This window comes from Xenopus laevis, chromosome 4S, assembly GCF_017654675.1.
Source record: "Xenopus laevis strain J_2021 chromosome 4S, Xenopus_laevis_v10.1, whole genome shotgun sequence".
Lineage (NCBI taxonomy): Eukaryota > Metazoa > Chordata > Amphibia > Anura > Pipidae > Xenopus > Xenopus laevis.
The window spans coordinates 76,644,088-76,668,272 of record NC_054378.1 but is presented as its reverse complement, the minus strand read 5'-3'; the positions used below and the strand labels follow the sequence as shown (position 1 = coordinate 76,668,272).

The 24,185-nt window shown below is 38.8% G+C and overlaps 1 protein-coding gene across 6 annotated transcripts in view; it reads left to right on the top strand.

The window, feature by feature from the left end:
• The window catches only part of cc2d1b.S (coiled-coil and C2 domain containing 1B S homeolog), a 37,675-nt gene that overhangs the window by 4,029 nt on the left and 9,461 nt on the right, over positions 1-24,185 (top strand). For 5 of the 6 annotated variants that reach the window (XR_005960970.1, XM_018260910.2, XM_018260908.2 and 2 more), the window contains exons 2-21: positions 878-997; positions 1,997-2,135; positions 3,244-3,344; positions 4,067-4,225; positions 8,268-8,390; positions 10,109-10,388; positions 10,539-10,648; positions 11,008-11,083; positions 11,167-11,250; positions 11,526-11,650; positions 12,625-12,697; positions 12,812-12,933; positions 14,846-14,996; positions 16,067-16,239; positions 17,603-17,728; positions 18,301-18,359; positions 18,606-18,722; positions 20,518-20,591; positions 20,690-20,748; positions 21,405-21,456. Coding sequence is in view for 5 of the 6 variants with exons in the window: in XM_018260910.2 (XP_018116399.1) it covers positions 929-997; positions 1,997-2,135; positions 3,244-3,344; positions 4,067-4,225; positions 8,268-8,390; positions 10,109-10,388; positions 10,539-10,648; positions 11,008-11,083; positions 11,167-11,250; positions 11,526-11,650; positions 12,625-12,697; positions 12,812-12,933; positions 14,846-14,996; positions 16,067-16,239; positions 17,603-17,728; positions 18,301-18,359; positions 18,606-18,722; positions 20,518-20,591; positions 20,690-20,748; positions 21,405-21,456 (2,272 nt within the window). In the remaining variant the exon portion in view is untranslated. Of the gene's footprint in view, positions 1-877; positions 998-1,996; positions 2,136-3,243; positions 3,345-4,066; positions 4,226-8,267; positions 8,391-10,108; positions 10,389-10,538; positions 10,649-11,007; positions 11,084-11,166; positions 11,251-11,525; positions 11,651-12,624; positions 12,698-12,811; positions 12,934-14,843; positions 14,997-16,066; positions 16,240-17,602; positions 17,729-18,300; positions 18,360-18,605; positions 18,723-20,517; positions 20,592-20,689; positions 20,749-21,404; positions 21,457-24,185 lie in introns of all 6 variants that reach the window. The other variant, XM_018260909.2, reaches the window with a different exon arrangement.

The following is a 24,185-nucleotide window of genomic DNA, read 5'->3' as shown; positions in this document are numbered from 1 at the left end:
TCATTTTTTGTTCATATTGATTTTTTTTTTATATATATATATATATATTTGACTCTTAAAAAGCAGGTGTTATAATTAATGTCAAATATGCCCCTTAGTGTAGCAAATAAATTCTTACTTTATTTTTTATTATAACTAAGTGTTGTTTCAGCAACTCTTGTCTGCACATGAAGTACACATATCTTCTATCATATAAGGATTTAGTTGTAAATATTACTTTATAATGCTGCCAAAAAATGGCTTCTTATTTCGTTTGTATGCACTAGACACATATCTAATTTCCTATTTCTGTTTGTCAGAAGCTTAATATTTGCATGCTGAGTTTGACTAACGAGGTAACAATGTTCCTCCCTTATACTGACCTTTTTATTTTAGTGCACCTAAACACAGTAAATTGTGGCATATTGTGCAGCTATAAGATAATGCTGCAGATTTAGGGGGTTATTTACTAAACTCTGAATACCAAAAGCCTGAAAAAATTGTGTTGTTTTTTTTTTAGGAAAAACCCAAATTTTTAGTGGGGAAAAAAAAAATCTGAAGAATCTGAAAATCCGGCATCTCAGACCCCCCCAAGGTTGCATATAAGTCAACGGGAGAAGTTCCAAAGATTTTTCTTGATCTGCTCTGGGTTTTGTGCAATAATCCAACATTTTGGGCAAAGATCCAGGTGGAAATTACGAAAAAATTCATAAAATTTGTATTTTTCATGTTTTTTTCAGATTTTTTCCCCGCAAACAACATTTTCTGGAAAGTATATTAATAAATTGATCACTTTTTTTCAGAAAATATTGAGATGAATTCGGACTTTGATAAATAACCCTGTTAATGTCTAACCTTTGAATCCACTCTGATCATTATCTTCATCTTTTTCCTTCAGGAGTCTTTTGTTATCCACTCATTGTAACAGTCAGTACGTCCATGAGTTGCAATGTTGGGGAGGAAACCAGGCAAAAAGACTGCTCAGGCCAAGGGCCGAGGTGCTGCTGCTGCAAAGGAGGTACACAAATTGTGGGTGGTTATTAAACCATTTATCCTACTATGAATTAGATTGGTTATAAAAGTGATCTGGCTTCTACTATTTATGAAATGGTAAGCTTGCAGTTTGTAGAAGTTGCTTCTTCAAGTGAGATTGTGCTACAGCCTTGGATGCAGGGTCGGACTAGAGCCTTGGGGGCCCACTGAGGCTGCAAAATAAAGGGCCCTCATGGCAGTTCCTGGGGGCCCCCTCCTGACCTCGAAACTTGAGGCCTCAGGGCATGCATGCACGAAAGACATGCTGTGCGTATGCTTGAACGCCACGGCACACCAGCTGCTTCTTGTGGGGCAGTCGGGAGCAGGTCTGGGCCCACCAGGTATTTTCCTGGTGTCCTGCCAGCCCACTCGGACCATGTTTGGATATACTGCCAGTGTCGGACTGGCCCACCAGGATACCAGGAAAACTCCCGGTGGGCCAAGGTGTCAGTGGGCCCTCCTGCTTCTAACCTTTTGGCCTATTTCATAGTCATTCTCTATTTCTTTATGGGAATAAAGAGGCTTGATATTCAAAGAATATAGAATAGTATGCAGAGAAAAGAGACTAGGAGAATAAAGAGGGTGAGTTAGGAGAGGAGGTATAATAGTTTGGAAAGTGGGCCCTCAACCTAAGGTTTTCTGGTGGGCCCCTGGCATCCCAGTCCGACACTGTATACTGCAGTTACAAACATATTGAAAGTGCAGGTTTTTGGAGAGCGGTAATATTCTACAAGTGAAGCTTGTGTCTTCAGTCTTGCTTTTGATTTGTTAATGAGGTAAGGGCTCTGGCCACCATCAGAATAGCATCTAGAAATTCAGCAGTGTACTCCCAGGCAGATTTCTTGGTCTTCTATTTCAAAATAGCATGGTTTGAGGGTTTTTTTCTTTACAGATGAGATAACATGTAATACAAACATCATTAGAGGATTCAGGCAAATAACTAATTTTATTGTTATCTTTTTCCATGTTTTACTCTGGTGCCCAGTTGGGGCTTTTTGTAGATTTCAGTCCAGAGGATATGATGCTTGGCATTCCAGATGACCCAGATGATGGAGACCTGGAAGCTGAATTGGCAGCTTTAACTGGAGTAAAGGCAGCATCAAAACTAAAGCCTAAAGGGAAAGGTAAGCAGTGTGTCAGCTACAGTATTGTGTCATCTTAACGGAATTAGAGGTATACTCTGCGATAAAAAAGTGTATTTTTATATATATTGTCATATACATTTGACCTGAAAAACCATCTCTTGTGTTCAAAGCTCTGTGGCAACAATCACTAATAGGATAGGGATGCAAAGCTCTAACCTGCTTTAAGAGAACATGCAGTTTTAGATACCCTTAGTACTTCCAGTGTAGAAAACATTTTATTACATGCCTGTGAATGTAAAAGTGTATTTTGCAATTTATAATGTTTTATTTTCCTGCTTCCATCTCTTGTCTACAAGGGCTTATTCTACTTTGGTAACAATTACTAATGGGATGGGAACCAAGAATAGATTCAGACCACTCCTGTTTTACGCTAGGAAGAATTATGCTATGCATTGAATGGGCCCCACCCACCATCAGTTTAAACATGGAAGCAATTGTTCAATAAAGCCATACCCCTAATTAAACTCACATCATAAGCAAGGGGCACATAGGGAAAATTTTATAAAATTTAGACCCAGTGGTGTGAAGAGGGATTAGATTAATTTCCTAGGCTAGTAGGTTAAAGCAGAGTATATCTTAATATACTCCTCAGACATGTTTTAGACACTCGATCACACGTGGACCTGTCCACCAAACTTGTATAACTAATTTCCAATCTTTACTGTAATACAATATTGGCTTGGCATAATGTGATATTATGTTTGTTTGTTTACTATAACAATTAAAAACGTACTTTTAAAAAAGAAACAAAAAACACGACTATCTAGTTGAAATTCACATTGAAAGGGTTCCTTATAAGGACTATAGTTCCCTAGCAGTTATTAAATATTTATTAGGATAGATTAGTTTAGAAAATCAAATCTCACCTATGCAGTATTCTCTAGAGAAATTCTCTGGGGTAGGGAAAAAGACTTCCATTTTTAGGCTTTTGTACAGTGGCAGATCAATAAATCTTTCATATATTTTCCACCATGGACTGTTTTTAGTCTGCCTTTAATGATCTACTTTACCTCTTTACAAACTCATTTGATTTTCTAACCCATATTTTACCATGTCATTGCCTTGAAATAAAGCATTCTGTTTGCAGCTCCACTCCCTATGGAAGAAATAGAGAAGATGGCGCAGGATTGTATGAAAGACATGACTGGGGAAGATGATGACGACTTGGAAGAAGATGAAGAATTGTTGGTAAAGATTTGATTGATCACTGCAAATATAAACACACTGGAAATTGCCAATAAAAAATACACTTGTATTGAGAACATGACATAAATAAATAAATTACTACTATTTTCAGTTACTTTTTATACAATTGGGGGCATTTTTATAAAATCAAATTAGTTTTTTTTTATTTCCCTTGATTCAAAAAAATCACAGGCACAAAAAAAGTGCAAGTATTTTCTGAAACCTCGAATGGTTAGGATTTATTAAAGAAAAAAATTGTGAAAAGTGAACTGAAAAATCTCTACTTATTTTTCCCGTCTTTTAAAAACATTGAGTTTTCAAGTCTCATTGAAAATAAATGGAACAAAAGGTAACTTTTTTTTTTTAAAAAAAAAAATAAGCTAGCATTTGAAATAAAGGAGCTCCTGGTGCGAGCACCCATGTTGGGACATAGGCATGTGCATAATGAGCAAGTTGCGGCACTACTTGCACCGGGATCAACCTCCTGGTGCAGGTGTACTAGCACTGGCTGGGGCATTTAAAAAAAAAAACAAAACTACTGTTTCCCTAGGCTGGAATACATGTTCTTTTAGCCTGCACCTTTGGTGGGGAAACTATTTTAGCATAACAGGTGCCCTTTAAAGGAGGTATTTGGAAGAGACAGTTAATAGCTACTCCAGAAAGTAAATCTGCCCATTAGTGATTTTATGGCTTTACACCTTTTTATATCATTTTGTTAATTTTAGGCTGAGCTGCAGGAAGTTGTTGGTGAGGAAGAGGAGGTGGAACAGTCGCTTCCTAGTGATACTGAAGAGTCAGAGCTTTCTGCACCTGAGAAACAGGAACACACTGAACCTGAACATCAAGTCAACTATTTAGTAGCAGAAATTCAACATAGTTCACAGGTATTTGATGGAAAACCAGTGGTGCAGTTCATGTTATAAATATTTGCTTTATTTATTTTGCTTCATAGATTTTCCCCATTCTGGACAGTAAGGTATGGTTGAGTGCTCTGGGGGACATAAGCATTTTTTTCCCCGGCTGTGGAGACATGTCCGAATGTACCACTGCTTTTTTTTTTTTAAAGGGGAATGATGCCTAATCATGCCAATACTGGAACTCTTCTGTGATGAAATGCTCACTAGAGTTAAATACAGTGAAATAAGCCTTAAAAGTCATGTGCAGTATCCCCAACTTGCACATTGCAGTTGTAAATCTCTGTATTGACCAAGTCCACCCCTGGGTAGCTTGATTGATTAACCACCCTCTTGCTAGTCACTGCTGCTAGTTTTTTATATGCCCAGTTGCAGGTAAGAACCTTGATTCAATTCCGTGTGTTCTCTTATAAAAGTGGTAGAGTGTTATTCCAGGTTGTCATTTGTCTACCTCCGTTTGGTTCCACTGCAGTGCAGGCTGGGATCTTCTGATTATTTTTTGCTACAATATTGTATGTTTTTGCATGTTTTTTCCTTTTCCCTATTGTAAATTGATCCAGAATATATTGGCACATTCCAAATAAATAAGATGATTGCTGCCTAGGTAAACAGTTCATCGTTGTACACCTTCATTCCAGATATATTCTAACGTTATAGAGTATCAGGAGCTAAAAAGCAGTAAATGGTAATTGCTTCTACCATCATTAACAGATACATGGACTTTGCAGCATGAGATTTTTTCCTCATGTTTCTGTTTAACAAGGCAATGATATTCCTCTTCTCTCTGGCAATGTGTATTGTTAGTATCTGTGAACTACATGTATTGGATCTATAATCTGCAAACCTGTTATCTAGATATCTCTGAATAAGCCAATAGAATACTATTTAGATCAGCAGGTCTGTGTTTTTCAAGAATTTGCTTTTTCTCTATTATAATTAGACCGTACCTTGTAATCGATGATAACTAAGCTGCATAAATCCATGTCAATTGGAAAAAATCCTATTGTCTTTTTTTTATATTTACATTTTTAGTAGCCTCAAATGACAATGCTCCAAAATACAGAATGACCCCATTATTGGAAAACCCCCAACAACCAAGCATTCTTGATAATAGATAGTATAGTATACCAGTAGTGATAGTTCTACATTGAGAATTAGTAATTTTTTTGGCAGGACGGCTATATATTTTGGTGAAATTGAAGGCTCACTTTAGGGTAAGTTGTACCTTATTTTGCATACTGAACTTATTGCACCAGCCTAAAGTTTCAGCTTCTCAATAGCAGCAATGATCCTGGATACAAACTTGTCACAGGGTCACCATCTTGGAAACCATCTTGGAAAGTGGAAAGCGACACTCACATGCTCAGTGGGCTCTGAGCAGCTGTTGAGAAGAGGTTGTCGCAAAGCAGAAAATGAGGTTGGCCTGTAATAAAAGCTGATGCTACAGGGCTGATTATTAAATTCTGATGCTAGTTGCACTGGTTTCTGTGCTTACATGTAGTAATTGTCTGTATTTAATCGGCCTTATATTGTGACACTTCTATTCTATGTCTACTGTATATTGTAAGTGGATCCCTAAGCTCAGTAAGTGACAGCAGCATAGAGCATGTTCAATGAATCAGCAGAAAAGAAGCTGGGGGGCTACTGGGGCATCTTTGGTGGCATAGATCTTTCCTTAGAAACATAATATACAAAATATCTCTAGCCTACTTCTTTAGTTAGGCATTAGTTCTCCTTTAATGCTCTTTGTTTGATTCCCTGTTAGCACTACTATTTGGGTATTTTTTCTGCCTAAAATTGTGCTTTATTACTCATTCTAGTGTGCTGCATTTACTGATTCCTGAACTTTTAGATAAACGGGATAGGGGATGAAGGGGGCATAGTATAAAATATCTTCCAATATAACAACTTTTCGCCTCCTGCCAAATGATGCTCAGCACCAAATTTTAGGGGATTCAAGGATTTAACACAGAGCTCCAGGATGATTTGGAGGTACATATAATCACCGAGCTCCCTATCAAAATCAGAATGAGACTGTTTGTCACCCGAAAGCAAATAAGCATACTCTTTTTATCACCATGGAATGCCAGATAGAAGTACTTCAAAGGCGACAGCAGGTTCATTCTAAACTTTCAACACAAGCACCCTGAAAAGACAACTAATTTCCTCCCTCCAGATACATCAGTGACTGTGCAGGATGTATAGCAAAGCTAATAGAATCTTGCTTAAATGACTATATACCACCTTTGGAGATTGTACTCACAAAATATACAATGGCACAAAATACCTCCCACTTTAAAGTGAAGTGGCGATACAGGAGGAACACAATAGTCTTAAACAAAAAGTTATGCAAGCAAAGCCTCATGTCAAGCCACAGCCTGATGATTTGCAGGCCCACTCGGATAAATGTGATCAAGGCTTGGCAAAGAGAGCACCTACAACTGATAATCAGGCCTTGCAGGAGGAACCTATCTCACTGGTAAAGTTAACGCTCGATAGCCTGTGCACTAAAAAGGAAAACAACATTTATAAACACATGCTGACTTGACTGAGCCAGATGACTACTGCTTAACAATCATGACTATGACAATGAGACGCGACTGATGCAACACTCTGACAATGAATACTTCAGGTTTAACAACAGAAGTGAAATCTTCTATAGAAGATCCTCAGGCAATACCAAGCCATAACATCCGTATGTTTTAGTGTCAACAATAAATTTTGTAAGAAATTAACACATAGCACTTCATTCCCAATTTCTTTCTTTCTTTCTTTCTTTCTTTCTTTCTTTCTTTCTTTCTTTCTTTCTTTCTTTCTTTCTTTCTTTCTTTCTTTCTTTCTTTCTTTCTTTCTTTCTTTCTTTCTTTCTTTCTTTCCCCAATTATCAGTGATTTACAATAATACACCAGCACTGAAAGCCATATATATTTTAAATAAACAGTCCGGCCATGTGAATTTTTCACAACTTTTACTGGGTTTGCTTTAAAGAGACCATAATGACCCAACAACACTTTGTGTTTACAAATAGGATACAGCGAAATATTGGGTAATGGGGTTTGGAATCAGGTGTTAAGGCCTCACAATAATATAATAGCTGTGATGTAACCTAACTGTCATACCAAGCTTCCAAGCTGCTCCTACATTGTTAAATAGTTTTGTATTATGTTTTGTTTGTCACTAACTATGTGGGACTATTTATACAGAAGCACCTATCTGATGCATACGTAATAAGACTGCTAGACATGCCTTGCCTTCTTTATCTTTTCTCTATATTTGATTAAAACTGCACACAGAAATATTGATCACATAATGTGCTACTGCGTGGACTGGTTAAGTCTGGACCCAATTATCAGCGATTTACAATAATACACCAGCACTGAAAGCCATATATATTTTAAATATACAGTCCGGCCATGTGAATTTTTCACAACTTTTACTGGGTTTGCTTTAAAGAGACCATAATGACCCAACAACACCTTCACCCTCCAGTATATTACTTTGTAGTTTGTATAGCTCATGCTTATACATACAAATACATGTTCTTATCATTGTATGTCTTTGTGTTTACAAAAAGGATACAGCGAAATATTGGGTAATGGGGTTTGGAATTTAATAGGTATTTAATACTTGGAAGGTCAGCATTTCAAGGCACTTATTTGGAAGTTTGTCATGTAGGTTTGATAGCATTGCTTCAGGAGATAGTGGAATATTTTGTTGAGTGACCTCTGTAATCAATGATCTTGCAGCTAGCCAGAAACTTTGTATAGAATCACAATTCCAGATTAACAATCTTTATAAAGTGATGCAAAGCAGAGCAGTATATCAATTAAGCATAATAATAGCTATAAGATTAAGTTACTCAGCAGTGGTACATGGGGTGTTGGACTACTGCGGTCACCTAGCAGTACACATTGTAGGTCAAAACATCCCTCTGTTCAGGCTTGTCTTAAAACTGTTATTTGTTAGAAGATCTGTAAGTTAAAAATGATGATTTCATATTTTCTCTCATCAGATCCCTGCTGGAGGGATGCTCCAGGTTTTAGAACAACGGATAAGCAATTACAAGGAAGCAATCAGCAATGCCAAACTGTCCAATGAGAGTGCCAAGGCTAGACGCTATGAACGGGGGCTAAAGGTTTGTGTGCAAACTGTACTGTTGGCTTAAATTTTCTGTGCCAGGAGATTTACTTTGGGTCTTGTTCAGGAAAACTGCTGGCTTACAGTAACTGTGTTCTTTTCTTTAACGTTTTTTTTTACTATTACAAAACACAAGCAATATTAACTTACAACCCATTAAGTGTTCATTAAGCTTATGCCTTTGCAAAGGGAAACAATGAATTCTTAAAACTGTATGCCAAACACACTTAACACGTTTTTCAGAAAGAACATTAAACACTATGTTTGATCAAAGTAATTTAATACAGAACTAATTTATTAAAGGTCCTTAGCATGCAAAGCCTATGAGTAAACAAAAATAGGAACAAAAGCACCCCACTCAATGCTTCTGCACACAACTCCAAATCTGCTTTATTGAGGTGAGATCCCAGCAAACGATTTGGGGTCAAGACCCTTAATCAAGTGCTTTTTCCTGGAGAGTTGGAAAGATGCTACTTTTTTGATTGTACAAAAGCCTCTGTGTGTATGTGCCTCATTAGGACACCTATGAGGACACTTTTTTTACTGGATATGCACCCAATCATGCACAACTTGATGAGTTAACCCACAGTGTGCACTGCATCACTAAAGGTGGCCATACACGGGCCGATAAAAGCTGCAGACAGACCAAGTTGGCAGCTTATTGGCCAGTGTATGGGGCCCCCTGGCGGGCTTCCCCGATCGAGATCTGGCCGAAAGGATGGGACTAAAAATCCCTTCGGATCGCAGCCGCATCTGTTCGTTGATGCGGTCCCACAATCCGACCGCCCATTACCATTTGTTAGGATCTGACCGTTGGGCCCTAGGGCCTACGATCGGATCAGCCTGATATTGCCCACCTCAAGGTGGGCATATCGGGGAGAGATCCGCTCGTTTGGCGACATCGCCAAACGAGTGGATCTCTCCATGTATGGCCACCTTAAGAGTCTTATAATGTTTCTTAAAGAAACTAGAAGATCTGTCAAAGAAAAAAGTAGATGTAGGATGAATCCAAGCAGTCGTTTAAAGCTGCTGTTACTGTGTGTTACACTTCCTCAATAAAGCTTGAAACGACTGCTTGGATTCATCCTACAACTACTTTTTTCTTCGACTAATCATTTGGGATACCAGCACAGGGTACCCCGTGGGATGAACAATATTCTCCTTAATGGTGAGCTGCAGATGAACCCATTGAATTAAACTATAGGATTCCACTGTCTCCCTACTGCCACTCTGGACTGCCTTTGTCTTAAGCATAAGGCAGAACAAGAGGTGATAATTGTTCAACCCACAGAACACCTTTTTGTGACCACAACACTGCCTGGGAACTAGACACCAATTATTAAGCCACACTGGTTGTGTGTGCTGCAGGAGCTTGCAGATCTCAAGCATGCAGGTAATATTCACTTCTCTTGTGTATCATCATTGCTATGATGTCTATAAGTGGGCATAATATAGCAAAGGTAGCATTGTAGGTGGATTTGCCTGCTTACTTCAATCTGACCATTTAAGCTTTAGAATTCTTGGAGGACTTAATAGTGATAAGTATCAGTCAGAGTTATCCACACACTTATTGAATCAGAGTGTGGGCCCACAGATACTGCTGTGATATTTAGAATTATTTAAGGTCAGCTGGATTATTAGCGATTTGCTCTTGGCATAGAAACAGCTTTCTTTCTGTGCAGTCAAGCAGAGTGACTGTATTCTTCCTACTTTTAGACACTTGAATCTATGCTAAGTGTTGTGAGGCAAGGAAGGTCCGTAATTGAGGCAGATATCCCACCTCCAGTGGCTTATGGGAAACCCACTGTAAGCCCAAAACCTGATGTCCCAATAACTGACACAAGCATACAGGAACTGGGAGATTTGAACGTTGTACCCATGGAAACAACAGAAGGTGATACAAATTTGGAAACACCAGAGGACCCTGCCAGTAAGGCCATAACCAATGATGGTGGAGCTGAGGAGAAGACACATGTTGTTTCTCAGAATGATACAGGTGAGGTGCTAACCCAAGCATTAAAGATGTCTCAAAATACATTTTTTGTTCAGTAAAGGTTTGATGGGCATGTTTTTAGTGAATTGTATAGTTTAGACTTATAAGTGTTGGATTTGATATATATGTAATCAAATTAAATTAATTTCACAGACTCAAAAACCCTGCTGCTCCTGAGACAGAGAGAATACAAACTGGCAGCACTAAAAGCTAAACAAACAGGAGACTTTGAAAAGGCCAAAGAATACATGAAAATTAGTAAGGTATTGTAGGTTCAGAAAATTTTCTACTCTAAAGAGAACCCACTGCATAGTACCCTGTCCCTAGAGATCCTATTATCATAATAAAAATGGTAGAATGCATGCTTGGCTCACTAATAACCTTTGAACATCCTTTAGACATGAAAACCTTTATTTTCTTCACCAAAAAAACAAGTATTTTGTGATGAATTTTTAACTGGTCATTCTAAACATTACATAATGTGATGATAGTACATCCTCCTGTTATACATTATAATTAACTGTAGAGTGTTCATAAAAATAGGGAGCAATACACTTGTATTTCAGTGACAAGAATTACATTTATTATTATTATTTTCAGCTTTTGCTTTTTCTTCTGATAGAAATTTAGTGTAGTTTTTGAAGCTCTTGAAAGTGGACAGCCTGTGGATCTCAGTAACATGCCTGCCGCCCCAGAGGGTAAATATGACCACCACAGCTGTTGATTTTAAAACAAAGAATGTGCTCTGGATGCAGAAATGTCAGTTTTCTCATCTTTCCAGATCATGAAGCATTGGTCACAGAATCCAAGATCCCAGCATATCCAACACCAGCACCGCCTGTGTCCAACATTTCTAACACACAAGGTACAAAAACAACTGCTTTCATCATCATTTAATTATATAGCTCCACCAATAATTGAGATAGATATGCCGCACCTTATGTTTGGGATTCTGTTTTGGGATCAGCTCATGGTCACCAGAACCCTTTTCCGGGGAAAAAACTGTTCCTATGAGTGAGCCAAACAAAAAATTCCCTACAGATTCTCATTGCCATAATAATGCTTCATCTGATTACCATTGACTATGAGGTATGGAAGTACTCAAATGAGGTTAGACCTATGTTTGCTTTCTATACCCAGGACCATTAGCTGGCTCATTATTGCAAGCTTTGCAGCAGAGGATGGAAAAGTATAAATCTGCAGCACAGCAAGCCAAGAGCAGTGGAGATGATCGAAAGGCCAGAATGCATGAAAGAATTGCCAAGGTATGGTAAACATGGAATATAAAAAGGGTTGCCATTTTCATGCAGGGAAAGAAAGAGGAATGTGTCTAAAATGGCAATATGCAATTTGCTGTTGGCTAAAAAAATCAGTCCAGTCAAATGCCTAGGTTGCAGAGATACCAGTTACTTTTGGCCTTTTTGAGTCAGAGTAGCTTTATGTTGCAGTGGGACAAGTTAGTTTTGTATTCTGTGGGGTTTATTGTAAATTCCATGATAAATTATATAACAGACAATTTCTAAATATATAATGTAACCATACAAAGTATATACATAGATGCATACATTAAATGACAAGTAAGAGGAGTGTGTGAGATAGAATATATAGACATATGCTGTGCTTTCAGTTGTCTCTGATACTGCAGGAACTCGAGTAGTTCTGTTACCTGCAAAATCATTATCCAGAAAGTTCCGAAATACAGCTCCCAAATTTTACTCTAATAATTCCAAATTTTAAAACATACTTCTACATTTTTCTCTGTAATTCTAAAACTGTACCCTATACCTCTACTTGATCACAAATGAGTAATGAATCCTTATTGGCGGCTTAAGAAACCTATTGGGTTTATTTAATGTTAAAATTATTTTTTAGTAGATTTAAAGTATGGTGATCAAGACAGTCTATCTGGTTGGAAAACCGGGCAGACTATCTTGACCTGGGCAGCCCTTCTGAAAACCGGGCTGTCAGGGTTAAATCCGGACAGGTGGCAACCATAACTACACCTACTAGTAAATTATTTGCTATGTAGAAATATAATTTCTACCAAAAATGCTGATTGATCAGGTTAGTGATGCCAGACTACTATTATTCTGAACACAACTGTATAATGTGTAATGTATTTTCTTGATTTTACATAAAATGAGAGTTCTGCTGTAGTTGAATGACAATTAAGCATTTACCCATAATGTTGCTGCTCTGTTTTGGATCCTCTGAAATCAGCCTCTTCTTTTGTCTATAGCAATACCAGGATGCCATCCGAGCCCATAAAGCTGGAAGACAGGTGAACCTGTCAGAGCTTCCAGTGCCACCAGGTAATTTTTAGCCACGGCCATGTATATTATATAGCCACAGGTAATATAACTGCATTTGCAAAAATTACTTCTTGTTCAGTCACTACCTGAGAATAAGACTATACCATCTTACAGGATTTCCTCCACTATCTGGCATGGAGCAAACGGAGGAAGAAAGGAGTGTGGAGAAGGCACTTGAGGCAGCCCAGAAGTTGGCAAAAACAGCAGGGAATGATGAAGATGATGATGATGATGAGGTTTGTCAGTAGTTCATTAAGGATTTGATTTGTCTTTTCACGTGCTCTGTAAACTCATGTAAATCAGAATGAAGACCAAAAATAGTTTTGTATTTAATGGCACTGTTTATCTTCTGGGTTGATTATATTATACCTGGCTTTATACCACTGACTACAGTCTTCTGTAGTCCTAATCAAACATATATCTGTTATTATATAGCACACAGATTTTTCACTGGCCAATTTGTTATCACAGTACCTGTAGAATTATCTATACTGCCTGTGGCATTGATTACATGAACAGCCTGAGGTACATAGAGGAGGCAGGTTTCTTACTGGAGGATCCTCTTGTGTTAAGCGTGCTGCTGGCTATGGGCTACATTGCAAGTTCTGTTTCTAGCTGCGTTGCTTTAAGAATTCATCCATAATGTTGCTAAACTATAGCTACCAGCCTTTTTAAACTTATGAAAAAATAAAGCAAACATTATCACAATTTAGTATCTGAGGACATTGACCCGCTTGGAAATGCATTGCCTGTACTTCTCACCCCTGCCAAGTAATCCACATTCATGCCAGTCTATTATACAGTATTTGGAAAAAGATTGTAGTTTATTTGGTACACAAAGGCACAGCCTTACACATTTCAATTCTCATGAACACTTAATCGTAGAGTCCAGAGACTCTGTCAGCAGGTCCCACTGCTCTCATCACTTCATTGGTGGGGAGGTAGATTGCTTTAACTGGTATTTGGTGGCAGACAACATGAGGCCGGGGTACTGAACAATTCCCAATACCAGCAGGTGTGGACCTTATCCACCTAAACCACCTTTAAACACTAAAATGGTAATTCAATTAAACAAATGAATTGGTCACAAGAATTCATACTATTATACATATAATTAAAAATTGGGCAGCCTACCTTTATATTTCTTACTAATTAAAACAATACATGTATGTAATACATAAGTTAAAACATTTTAAAATGAATATCAATAAAGGAGGAATTCATAACCAATTTATCAAGTTTTAAAACCTTTATACATTTGAAATTTAATTCTCATAACTAGAGGCTGTTAAAATCAAAACCAGGTATAGTTTGTATTTGTATATAGTGTAGAATAAAATAGCTTTACGATTTTTTAGGTCCCATATTACTCCAATTAGTGATGAGCCTGACCCATCAAACCAAAGTCACTTTATATAAGTTTTGTAGGATATATTAGCCTCCACACTTCCAACTGTTATCACTGTCCATCAGCACCAGCGACCTCCATAGGGCGCTTCCCCCTTCACTATATCTGTGCTGAAAAACTGCTATACAAAAAAACAGATTGATCTCACCCACACTTGAAGTCTAGAATCCTCTCCTTCTTTCAGGCAGTTCTTGTCTACTATGACCTTTCCCCAATGGGTTCCACTCCTCCACACTTACAACTTTTACCTGCGGGTAACTGTTTCCTTTCTCCTTCACGCTATGGCGTCTTCTTTATTTTTAGTGCTGGTTCCACCATGGATCGCTTGTGAATTACAGCTATACAATTATTTAAAACATATTTATTTCCATTTATGCTATGCTTTTCACTCAATTTTGAGCTTCCACATGCACTTTCTACTTAAAAATGAAGCCAAAAAAAGTTTTTGTATGATAGCATGAATTCTTACTACCAATAAATTTGTTTAATTGAATTACCATTTATAGCGTCTAAAGATGGTTTTGGTGGATAAGGTCCAGAACTGTTGGTATTGGGAATTGTTCAGTACCCCAGTGTGTGGTGGGTCCCAGATATGCCAGTCCAACAATGTCCAGAAATATCCAGCAACTCACCATTAGACTGGGCCCTTTTGCACTCCCAGCAGAAGTATCTTCATTTATTAACAGGAATTTCTGGAACAATTGTGTTCTCAACTGCCATTTGATCTTTATTTCTTATAGGATGAATGCCAATCAAAGCCACAAGGCCACTCTAAACCCACCCAACTAGTGAAGCCAATAGTAATGCCTGCTGCGTCCGACAGTGAAGAGACCTCCTTACCCATCAGAGCCCAAGTAAAAATAGCAAGTGAAGAAAAATTTCCTCCAGCAGGTATTTATAAATGGCTGCGTGACATTTTGTCTTTTCCCTTCTGTCAGCTGTGACTCTTTGTAACAGTCACAGTACTAGAAAAGACACGAGTTTTGGACTGCAGCCCAAAGGGAGAAAGGGTTCGGGCCTTCAATGCAAACCAGTTCAGGTGGTATCACTTAGAGCGACTGACTATTGGATAGCTTAAGACTTAACTTTTAAACAATGACAGTACCTAAAAGTATGATGTCTGCTGCCTGTCGGTGTGGCTATACAGGAGCTATTTTTTTTTTTTTAAATTCGGGTAGTTTATTGAGTGCATAAAAATAGCAGTTTACAAAATAAAGTCAAAACAAGGAAGAACAATGTATCACAAGTTACATGTCATAGACAAAAAACATTGCAGAAAGTATAACGTGCCGCCATCACCACTAGGCACAACAGTTCACATCTGTATTAATACAACTGTCACCTTCCCTGAAACCTGACAGATTAAACTGCTAGAAGTTGTCTTGGGTGCTGGGGGTAAAGGTCGGTCCAGGGCCCCCAAATTTTTTGAAATTTGCTGGGGACTCCCCTTTTTAGGTACATTAAGCATTCAGTGTTACAGGTATCCTGCATTATTATACAAGAGCTATTTAATGCATATTTGGGAAAACAAAGTTGCTTATTAAGTCTGTTTCTTGGTTTTACATAGATCCCTTATTCATATAACTCAAGATTCCAAGCATTCTAGATAATAGATCCCATACATATTACAGGTATATGATCTGTTATCCAGAATGCTTGGAATCTGAGGTTTTTCCAGATAAGGGGTGTTTCTGTAATTTGTATCTCCATACCTTAAGTCTGCTAAAAATAATTTACCAACCCCAGTAGCATTGCATTGCCACCACTATGGATTCCTGCAGCTTAGTAACCATCGAGTACTGTTTGTTTCCATGATTTGGAGCTTGCTGGATAACGGGTTTCCAGATAAAGGATCCCGTACCGGTAACTAAAACCATTTACAATATGAATTCATTGTTCTTCTCCTTTCAGTCCTAGTCATGTGACTACATATTACTGATCATGTCACTTTACTATTCAAGTACAAGAACAACTGGAATTTTTGGAACACCGCAAGAAACAATACAGAAAAGCTGCTCTCCAGGCCAAGCAAAAAAATGACCTGGAACAAGCCAAACGACACATGAGAGTTGCCCACACCCTTCAAGTCTCAATCGATCATGTGAAAAGTGGAAAGCTTGTGGACATTTCCAAGGTTAGAAAGATTGAAGAGGGCTTCTATTTTGCCATCCTCCAGTCAAGACCATTTGCATGATTGAATGGTGCATATTTGGTTTCCTCTCTCTGGCTTCTTAAGATTTTTGTTAACATAAAAAATTTTATGGTAAAAAAAAGTACACGTGACTTGCTTTGAAATAAAAATATCACCGAGAATCTTCTGCTCTCCTTCCCGGCAGACTTAATATTTAAAAAAATTATTTTCCTTCCCAAGTTTTTGTATGTTCTTCATACTGCTCCTGTAAGCAACCCACCCCCCTCTGACTCAGTGGTTTGCAGGAAAAGACAGAATAAGTAAGAAGTGTTCTTGCTATTATGTTAGACATCCAGTCACTCCAGCCTTTATAGATTACATTTTTGGCTAACTAACTATATTGAAAACATTATATTTTGCACAGCCTATCTATTTACCCAGTTTTTATACTGAACAATTAATTTAAGCTGATCTCAGAGTTGTTCATCTCTATGAGGGATAGGTGCATAGAAATAACATTTTTAAACAGGGCCTATTTAACTCTCTATAATTTACAGAAACTTTACAATAATGTGTCAGATCAGTGTCCTACATGTAGGGATGATAAAGGCTCCCTATTTCACGTGTTCTGGTCCTGCCTGGTAATTTTGAGATTTTGGATCGAGGTTCTTCGGTACATTAACAAGAAGCTTGTTCTTCCAAACATTTGGTCCCTGGAACTCTGTTTGCTGGGATTAACCGGGGCCTTACAGTTTCAGGCTTACTTGTGGGTATTCCAGTGCACTGCCTAAGCCAGTATTCTTTGGTGCTTCTATCCTCTATGATCTCCGGCTGGTCAGTAGAATGTACAAATATTATCGAAGTGAGGAGAGCATACCAGATGCAGATCACTGCTGCAAAGTGCTTTATTTTAAAGCACTTTGCATCAGTGATCTGCATCTGGTATGCTTCTCCTCACTTCGATAATATTTGTAGCTTCAGGCTTACTCCAGGATGTGCTATTTGCAGTTGCTATACTATGCTAAAAAGGCCTAACCTGTCCACTCCCAATCTGCAGAGGTTGCCAGAAGAAATTCAGTTTCTACACGGGATACCTGGCTTAATTTACAGACTGATTGATTGTCTTTAAGCCATATTTAGTCAAGTAAACGCTGCTGAACAGGAGATGGCAGGCACTCACAGATCCTACTCACAGAATTGTAAAAGAACTGAGAACTTGTTTGTAGTTTGAAAAATTAAAATCTTAAAAAAATATTACAGAGAAGAAATATTAAGTTTTGAAATCATTAAATAATTAGGTAAATGGATGAAGGCTCTGTATCCACAAGTCTTTAACTTAACCTTAATTTTGGTCTTTGTTTTTAAGGTGCCATCTCTTCCAGATGATGAGGAAAGTGACTTTGTAGTTGTTGAATATGAAGACATAAAGTCACCACAGAATTCAGAGGATGTGTACAACATGCTAATGAAGCTCCTGCATGAACAGCATGAGGTCAATAACAAACTGAACCTCATTACTTCCTACCTCTTATACAAGTTCTAAATAATCCATTGCTTGAGCTACATGGGAATGTTACAAATGCAGATGGAGCTGACCTTTCTGATGCATCTGGAATACAGAGCAATGAAAAAAGGACTGGGGCTTTGTGTGCCAGATGTTTTACTTGGGTCGTCTTCATAAATATGTGTATATGTGTATAATGTTGTCATTGATGTCTTCAGTTGCAGTCAATGACAAGAAAAGTTGACTAAGCATGACTTTATGACAGGTCTCACACACTAGTGGCAGGAATAATTGAGCACTGCTAACGATAAGTTTGCAAACTGGGATTCAGCCAAATCCTGAATCATTCTTGAAGGATTCTACAGTGAAATTTCTTATTCCGCTTAGGACCTAGCCAGCAGTGATATGCTAATTACTTGTAGGGGCATACTACATTGTGCATAGTGCATTATGTCTATTTGTGATTGAGGAAATAGAGGATGATTGATTATTTTCATTGTTCATTAAACAAAGGGATTGTTGTTGATAATGTTCCCTCATTTTTTGTATCATCCTCACAGAAATGCATATGCTACTCAAAGCAGTTTACGCAGATGGGCAATGTTGCAGAAACCACAAGGTGAGTACCTTATGTAATGAAAAGCCTCAAAAGTAACAAAATGCAGAGAATATTGTTTATATTTTAAACATACAATCTACAGAGTTTGACTTCTTTTTTGGGGGAAAATTTTCACCTAATTTATAAAACATGTTTTTACAGTTACCTGCTTAATTGCCTCATGGCACTTATACTAGGGAAACTGGGAGCTGTACAGTCTCTTTGCCATTGATGTTTATCCTCTCAAGTATGTTCCTCTTGTGTCAGGTTTGAGAAGATGGCTGAGGACTGCAAGAAAAACTGTGAGATCCTTCAGCTGTCCCAAGCTCAAGGCCTTGACCCTCCTCCCTACCATTTTGAAGACAAGACATTAAAAATTGTCAGGTATGAAAACAGGATCATCTCATATAGGACTGTGGGATTCTAGGAAAAGATCTCTCTTATAATACAGTATTCATGACTTAACAGCAATACTCCAAATTTTTTAAAAGAGTTTATTGTGCCCAACAAACCAGGCTTTTCTAGGCTCAAGTTTTATGTACGTAGTTCCCTGGAAGTGGGACCAGCAACTTTGGTACAGTTAAGCATTACCTTTAATATTTGTACATGACTTAAAGGGGACCCGTCACCCAAAAAAATTATTCAAAATCCTATTTTATCACATTAGTCAAGCAAAATGAACTTTAATTACACTGTATAAATTATTTGAATCTGGTTTCCTTCAGTCTGGGAATTCATAATTATAGCAAGCAGGCAGCAACCATTTTGTGGACACTGTTTTTAAGGAAAGCCTTGCATCATCTCAGATTCTTGTTTGTGCACCAGAATGGGGGATCCGATGTCCATCCCCATGTCCTGGCTACACAATTAAATGGTTAAGAGAATGGGGGCAATGTGAGGAGAGCAGTGACATTTAGGAAGTGCTGAATGGAAAGTGAAAGTAATTGTCTGACCCACCTCTATGCCCATGGCATAGAGGAGGGGCAGACAATATTTGATTGACATCTGAGATTTTTAAATGAGCTTACAACAGCTATGAATGCTTTAATAAAAAAAAAAAATTGGATTTCATGTTTAATTTGAAAAGGACTTTTATTATACAGATTTTTGTGTCTGGGTGACAGGTCCACTTTAAAGGGGACCTTCACCTTAAGAAATAATTCCAAATCCTATTTTGTAATGATAGTCAAGCGAAATAAATTTCACTTACATACTTTAAATATTGTGTTTTTCAGTCTTGGAATTTACAGGAAACCGGCAGGCACCAATTTGTAGACACTGTTATTAGGGCAAGCTTTGCATCATGCCAAAATCTTGTTTATGTGCCAGAATGGGGGACCTGATACCCCTGCCCATGCACTGGCTACACAATTATACATTGAGGAGGGAGGGTGAATGTGGGGAGTTCAGTGATATTTAGGAAGAGTAGAATGGAAAATTAAAGTAGTTGCTTGCCCTGCTTCTATGCCTAAGAGGAGGGGCAGGCAATATGTGGTTGACAGGTGAGACTTTTAAGTAAGTTTATAACAGGTATGGTTGTTTTAATAAAAAAAAATAGAATGTGGGTTTCATATTTAATTTGAAAAGGACTTTTATTATGCAGCTTTTTATGACTGGGTGACAGGTCCCCTTTAAAGCACAATCCCAGCAGAAGTGATACACAATTATGAGCAGACAAATTTTTTTTTTTTGTGTTTTTGGACAAATAATTTTTAAAACTTGGTCTATTCTATAGGATCATGTAACTTACTTAGGAATGCGTAACAGACACGTGTGTGGGAAAGCCATAAGCCTCAGGAACAGAGGCTTCATCAGACTTTTTATTTATTTATTTTTTTTTACTGCCTGCAGCCCACACATTCATGCTGTGAATCCCTGGCAGATTTCCCCTCGTCTAATGTACTGCTGGCACACAGCATGTAGTAGGGTGGGAAGGTTAGGTTGAGAAAGCGCTGCTGCGGTTGGGTCAATATTTTTTTTCAGTAATTGTGGCAGTTCTCTGCTTAGCACATTCAAGAACTAGGTGCCCTGAGGAGGTGTTTAGGTCTATATGCGTCAGAGGCTTAGTCAAGTTTTGGCGCTTTAGATCTTGCATAGTGAGGCACTGAATCAAATGAAACAGCATTAGCAGCTGTAGTTCTGTGAAGTCTGACGTTTCCTGTTTCTGTTCCCTTTCTAGGGTTTTCTCTGAACTCAGCAGCACAGAAATGCTACTTATCATTGTACGAGGAATTAACTTACCAGCCCCATCAGGTAAGTGATAGTCATTGATGAAGTAAGGGGAGGTCTTTATGCTCTTTTACTGTTTTGTTTCTGGATTCTGTCACACAAGTTCACATTTTCTCTTGTAGGAGTTGCGCCCAATGATTTGGATGCCTATGTGAAGTTTGAGTTTCCATATCCGAGCTCGGTGAGAAACACTGGGGCACAAGAACCACGTGAATCATTTCTGTATTGGTGATCAGTAGAGCTACTCATGGAGTGTTATCTTGATTTAAAAACTGGGTTTCTAAAACCGATTCTGATCATACTGCTATTAATTAACCTTTTTATACATGGTTATTTGTGTGTGCTGCTTATTTTAGCTCACAAAGCACCAGGGGACCCAAGCTTTTCACCAGACAGCTCTCTCACAGAATGTAGGTCACTTAATAGGTACCGTAATGTCATTTACTGATCACTTGTCTGAAAGCAATCTGCTGACTATTATAGGTTATTGGACCCGTTGCTAACTTGGCATCTTAAATTACCCTTTTAACATTTTAACTCTCTTATATAATTGGTTATACTTATTTACAAACTTTATTGTGGTCCTACTGTATTTTTTCTTTTATATGATGCACACAAAGTGAGAGAGACTTTTTTCTGATAACAAAGGCTGGGGTTGATTTACTGGTTTACTAAACCACCAACTATTGCTGAGTTAGAAAATTAATTGGTTGGTTGCACTTGCACTGCACTTGTACAATTTAGCATTTTTTGCATAGAAATACATGTTGGATTTTCTGATTTTATATCTGCATTTTGTTTACTTTGCTAAAATGACATTCTTCTTTTGTGTCCTAGGAACAGCCTCAAAAAAACAAAACCTTGGTAATTAAAAATACCAACTCCCCAGGTAGGTTTCTTACCTATAAAGCTACTTCTCCATATTCCCCCTCATGTAATTAGAACGGTAGAAAACAGCATAGCAATACTGTGCGTCCCAGGGGTATATAAAAACCCGGGGGTTGATTTATTCACCAACATATTTCATATATAAAAATAGCTGATTTATCATCTCTAGGTAATTTGACAACAGCTACTGCTTAGTAAAACAGTGCTTTAGATTTGACCATTCATCTTCTAGCTAAAAGTTATATCTTCCGATTAAGGATTCAAATGTTATTTGTGTGCGGCATAATTAATTGACACAGTTGCGAGCCTTGAGAAATGGGTCAGTTCATTAAAATGTGAACTTGTAAAACAGAAAATATCTCTGATATATCAAAGCAGGGCTGCCATCAGAAATCACGGGGCCCCGTACAACAAAATTTTCTGGGCCCCCTTGTCCCCGCCCCAGCATGACCCAAAGCCCCACCCCAGATCCCGCCCACCCCACATCACATTACAAAAGCCACACATTCATCCTAGCTGAAACACCCCCCCCCAACTAGTTATAAAAACAAGTTATAAAAATAAGTTATAAAAAACCATTTGTGGTTAGGACGTCCCTACAAGTTCAAAAAAATAATTGGTGGCCAGCCCCCCTTCCACAAGTTATAAAAAAACGTGGCCAGTGCCCCCTATAGGTTAAAAAAAAAACATTGCTGGCCAGGGCCCCCCTTAAGTTTAAAAAAAAAAACATTGGTGTGCAGGGTGCCTCATAAAAGTAACATAAAAAACATTGGTGGTTAGGGGTTAAAAAAAAAAATAGACCTGTTTTCAGATGACTGCTAGCAGAGTTTTGACGTTCCCTCACTAGCATTCGACCTGTCCTTGGACACGAGGAGGCACAGGATCATACAGAGAAACTATCCAATAAGCGCCTGGTTGAGTAAGCTAGTGGGAAGAGGCGGGTTTGTAACACACCTCCGCTGCTATTGGTCAGTGTGTGGTTTCACACAGGCAGGCAGAAATGCTGTGAGACCTGTGCTGCAGAGGTGGCAGCGGAGCCGGCCTGTTAACTCTTTTCCGGCTGCTGCTTTTGAATATTCGCTTCAAATATTCAACACTACCCAGCAATCCAGGTAGTGTAGAGCAGTCGGGCCCCCCTTCACACTTCCAAGACCGCCGGGCCCGGTACAGCTGTACCCGCTGTGCCCCCCAAATGGCGGCCCTGTATCCAAGTACAGATGAAGCTGCTATAAATCCCCAGTTGGATCTTTCATGTTAATGGATTCCAAACCCTTAAGGTGGCCATATACAGGGATCGCCAAATGAGCGGATCTCTCCCTGATAAGCCCACATTGAAGTGAGCGATATTAGGCTGATCCGATCAAATTTGAATACCCAGATTAGGCTGCACATGTGTTTTAGTATTCCACCAAAGGCAATGGTGGATTTTAAAGTTATCTGTAACAGTTAATTTGCAACTGAAAGCAGTATCTGTCCTTCCTTAGCTCTTTCCTTCTCAGTTTGCCTGACGACAGAAATGTATCAGAAATCAACTCCTCCTGCCAGTATCCACAATGCCTCGCATGCTTCAGTTTTCTCTCACCTAATTGGGGGACACAGGCACCATGGGGATGAAGATCCTGCAGCTTGGAGAGTGGACACTAAGATGTTAACGGTGACTCCTCCTCCTGCTATGGGCTTCATCCCCTGCCTCCTCCTACCACCTCCAGTTTCTTTAGTGTCCTCAGAAGAGAGAATGTGTGTAGATGAACCACACCTCTCACCCTTTCCACGATGCTTCCTGCCCTGGACGAAGGGAGGGTTAATCCCCCCCGAAACGTGGATGCACAGGTGGTCACTTTAAATAAAAGGGGTAAGCTCGCCACCTCCAACATACATGGGGGCAAATTCACTAAACGACAAAGCTCCTAACGCTAGCGCGAATTCGCCAGCGTAGCGCATCTTCGTTAATTCACTAATGGACGCTGGTGTAAATTCGCTAGTGTAACTTCGCACCCTTATGCCTGGCGAATTTGCGCAACGGACATAACTACGCAAATTCACTGACGCGCAAATTATTCTGAACGCTACCTTTTACGCCAGACTTCCTTCGCCACCTCAGACGAGGCGAAGTGCAATAGAGTAGATAGGGATTGCTTCAAAAAAAGTTAAAAATGTTTCCAAAAAAAAAAAAAAAAGTCCCAAAAAACCCTGGCGTTTTTTCTTTTTTTATGGGTGATAGGCTGAAAAAGATTGAAAGAATTTTTGGGGCTACCCTCCTTCCCCCCTACATTTGCTAACTCATGGCACCTTAACTATACAGTGGGCACATGTGTAGGGCAAAATAAAAATTTTATTTGCTGTTTTGAAGGTTTGCCAGGCTTGTGTAGTGATGCTACATATACCTCCTTTGTAACTTCAATTTGGCGCCGTATGCAAATTAACCATCGCTAGCGTAACTTTGCTTTGCTTGGCGAATTAATGTTAGCGCAACTTCGCAATCTTACGCTTCCCCTCAGCGCAACTTCGGATTTTAATGAATTTGCGTAGCGCTGGTGAAAATACGCCTGGCGAAGCGAGGCGAAGTGGACGCTGGCGCAACTACGAATCTTAGTGAATTTGCCCCATGGTGTTGTGCTATTCTCTTAAATCTTCTACTCAGAAGAATGAAGTCACGGACACTTGGGAGCAAATTCACTAAGATTCGTAGTTGTGCCAGCGTCCTCTACATAGGCTGCAGGCACGGCTCCT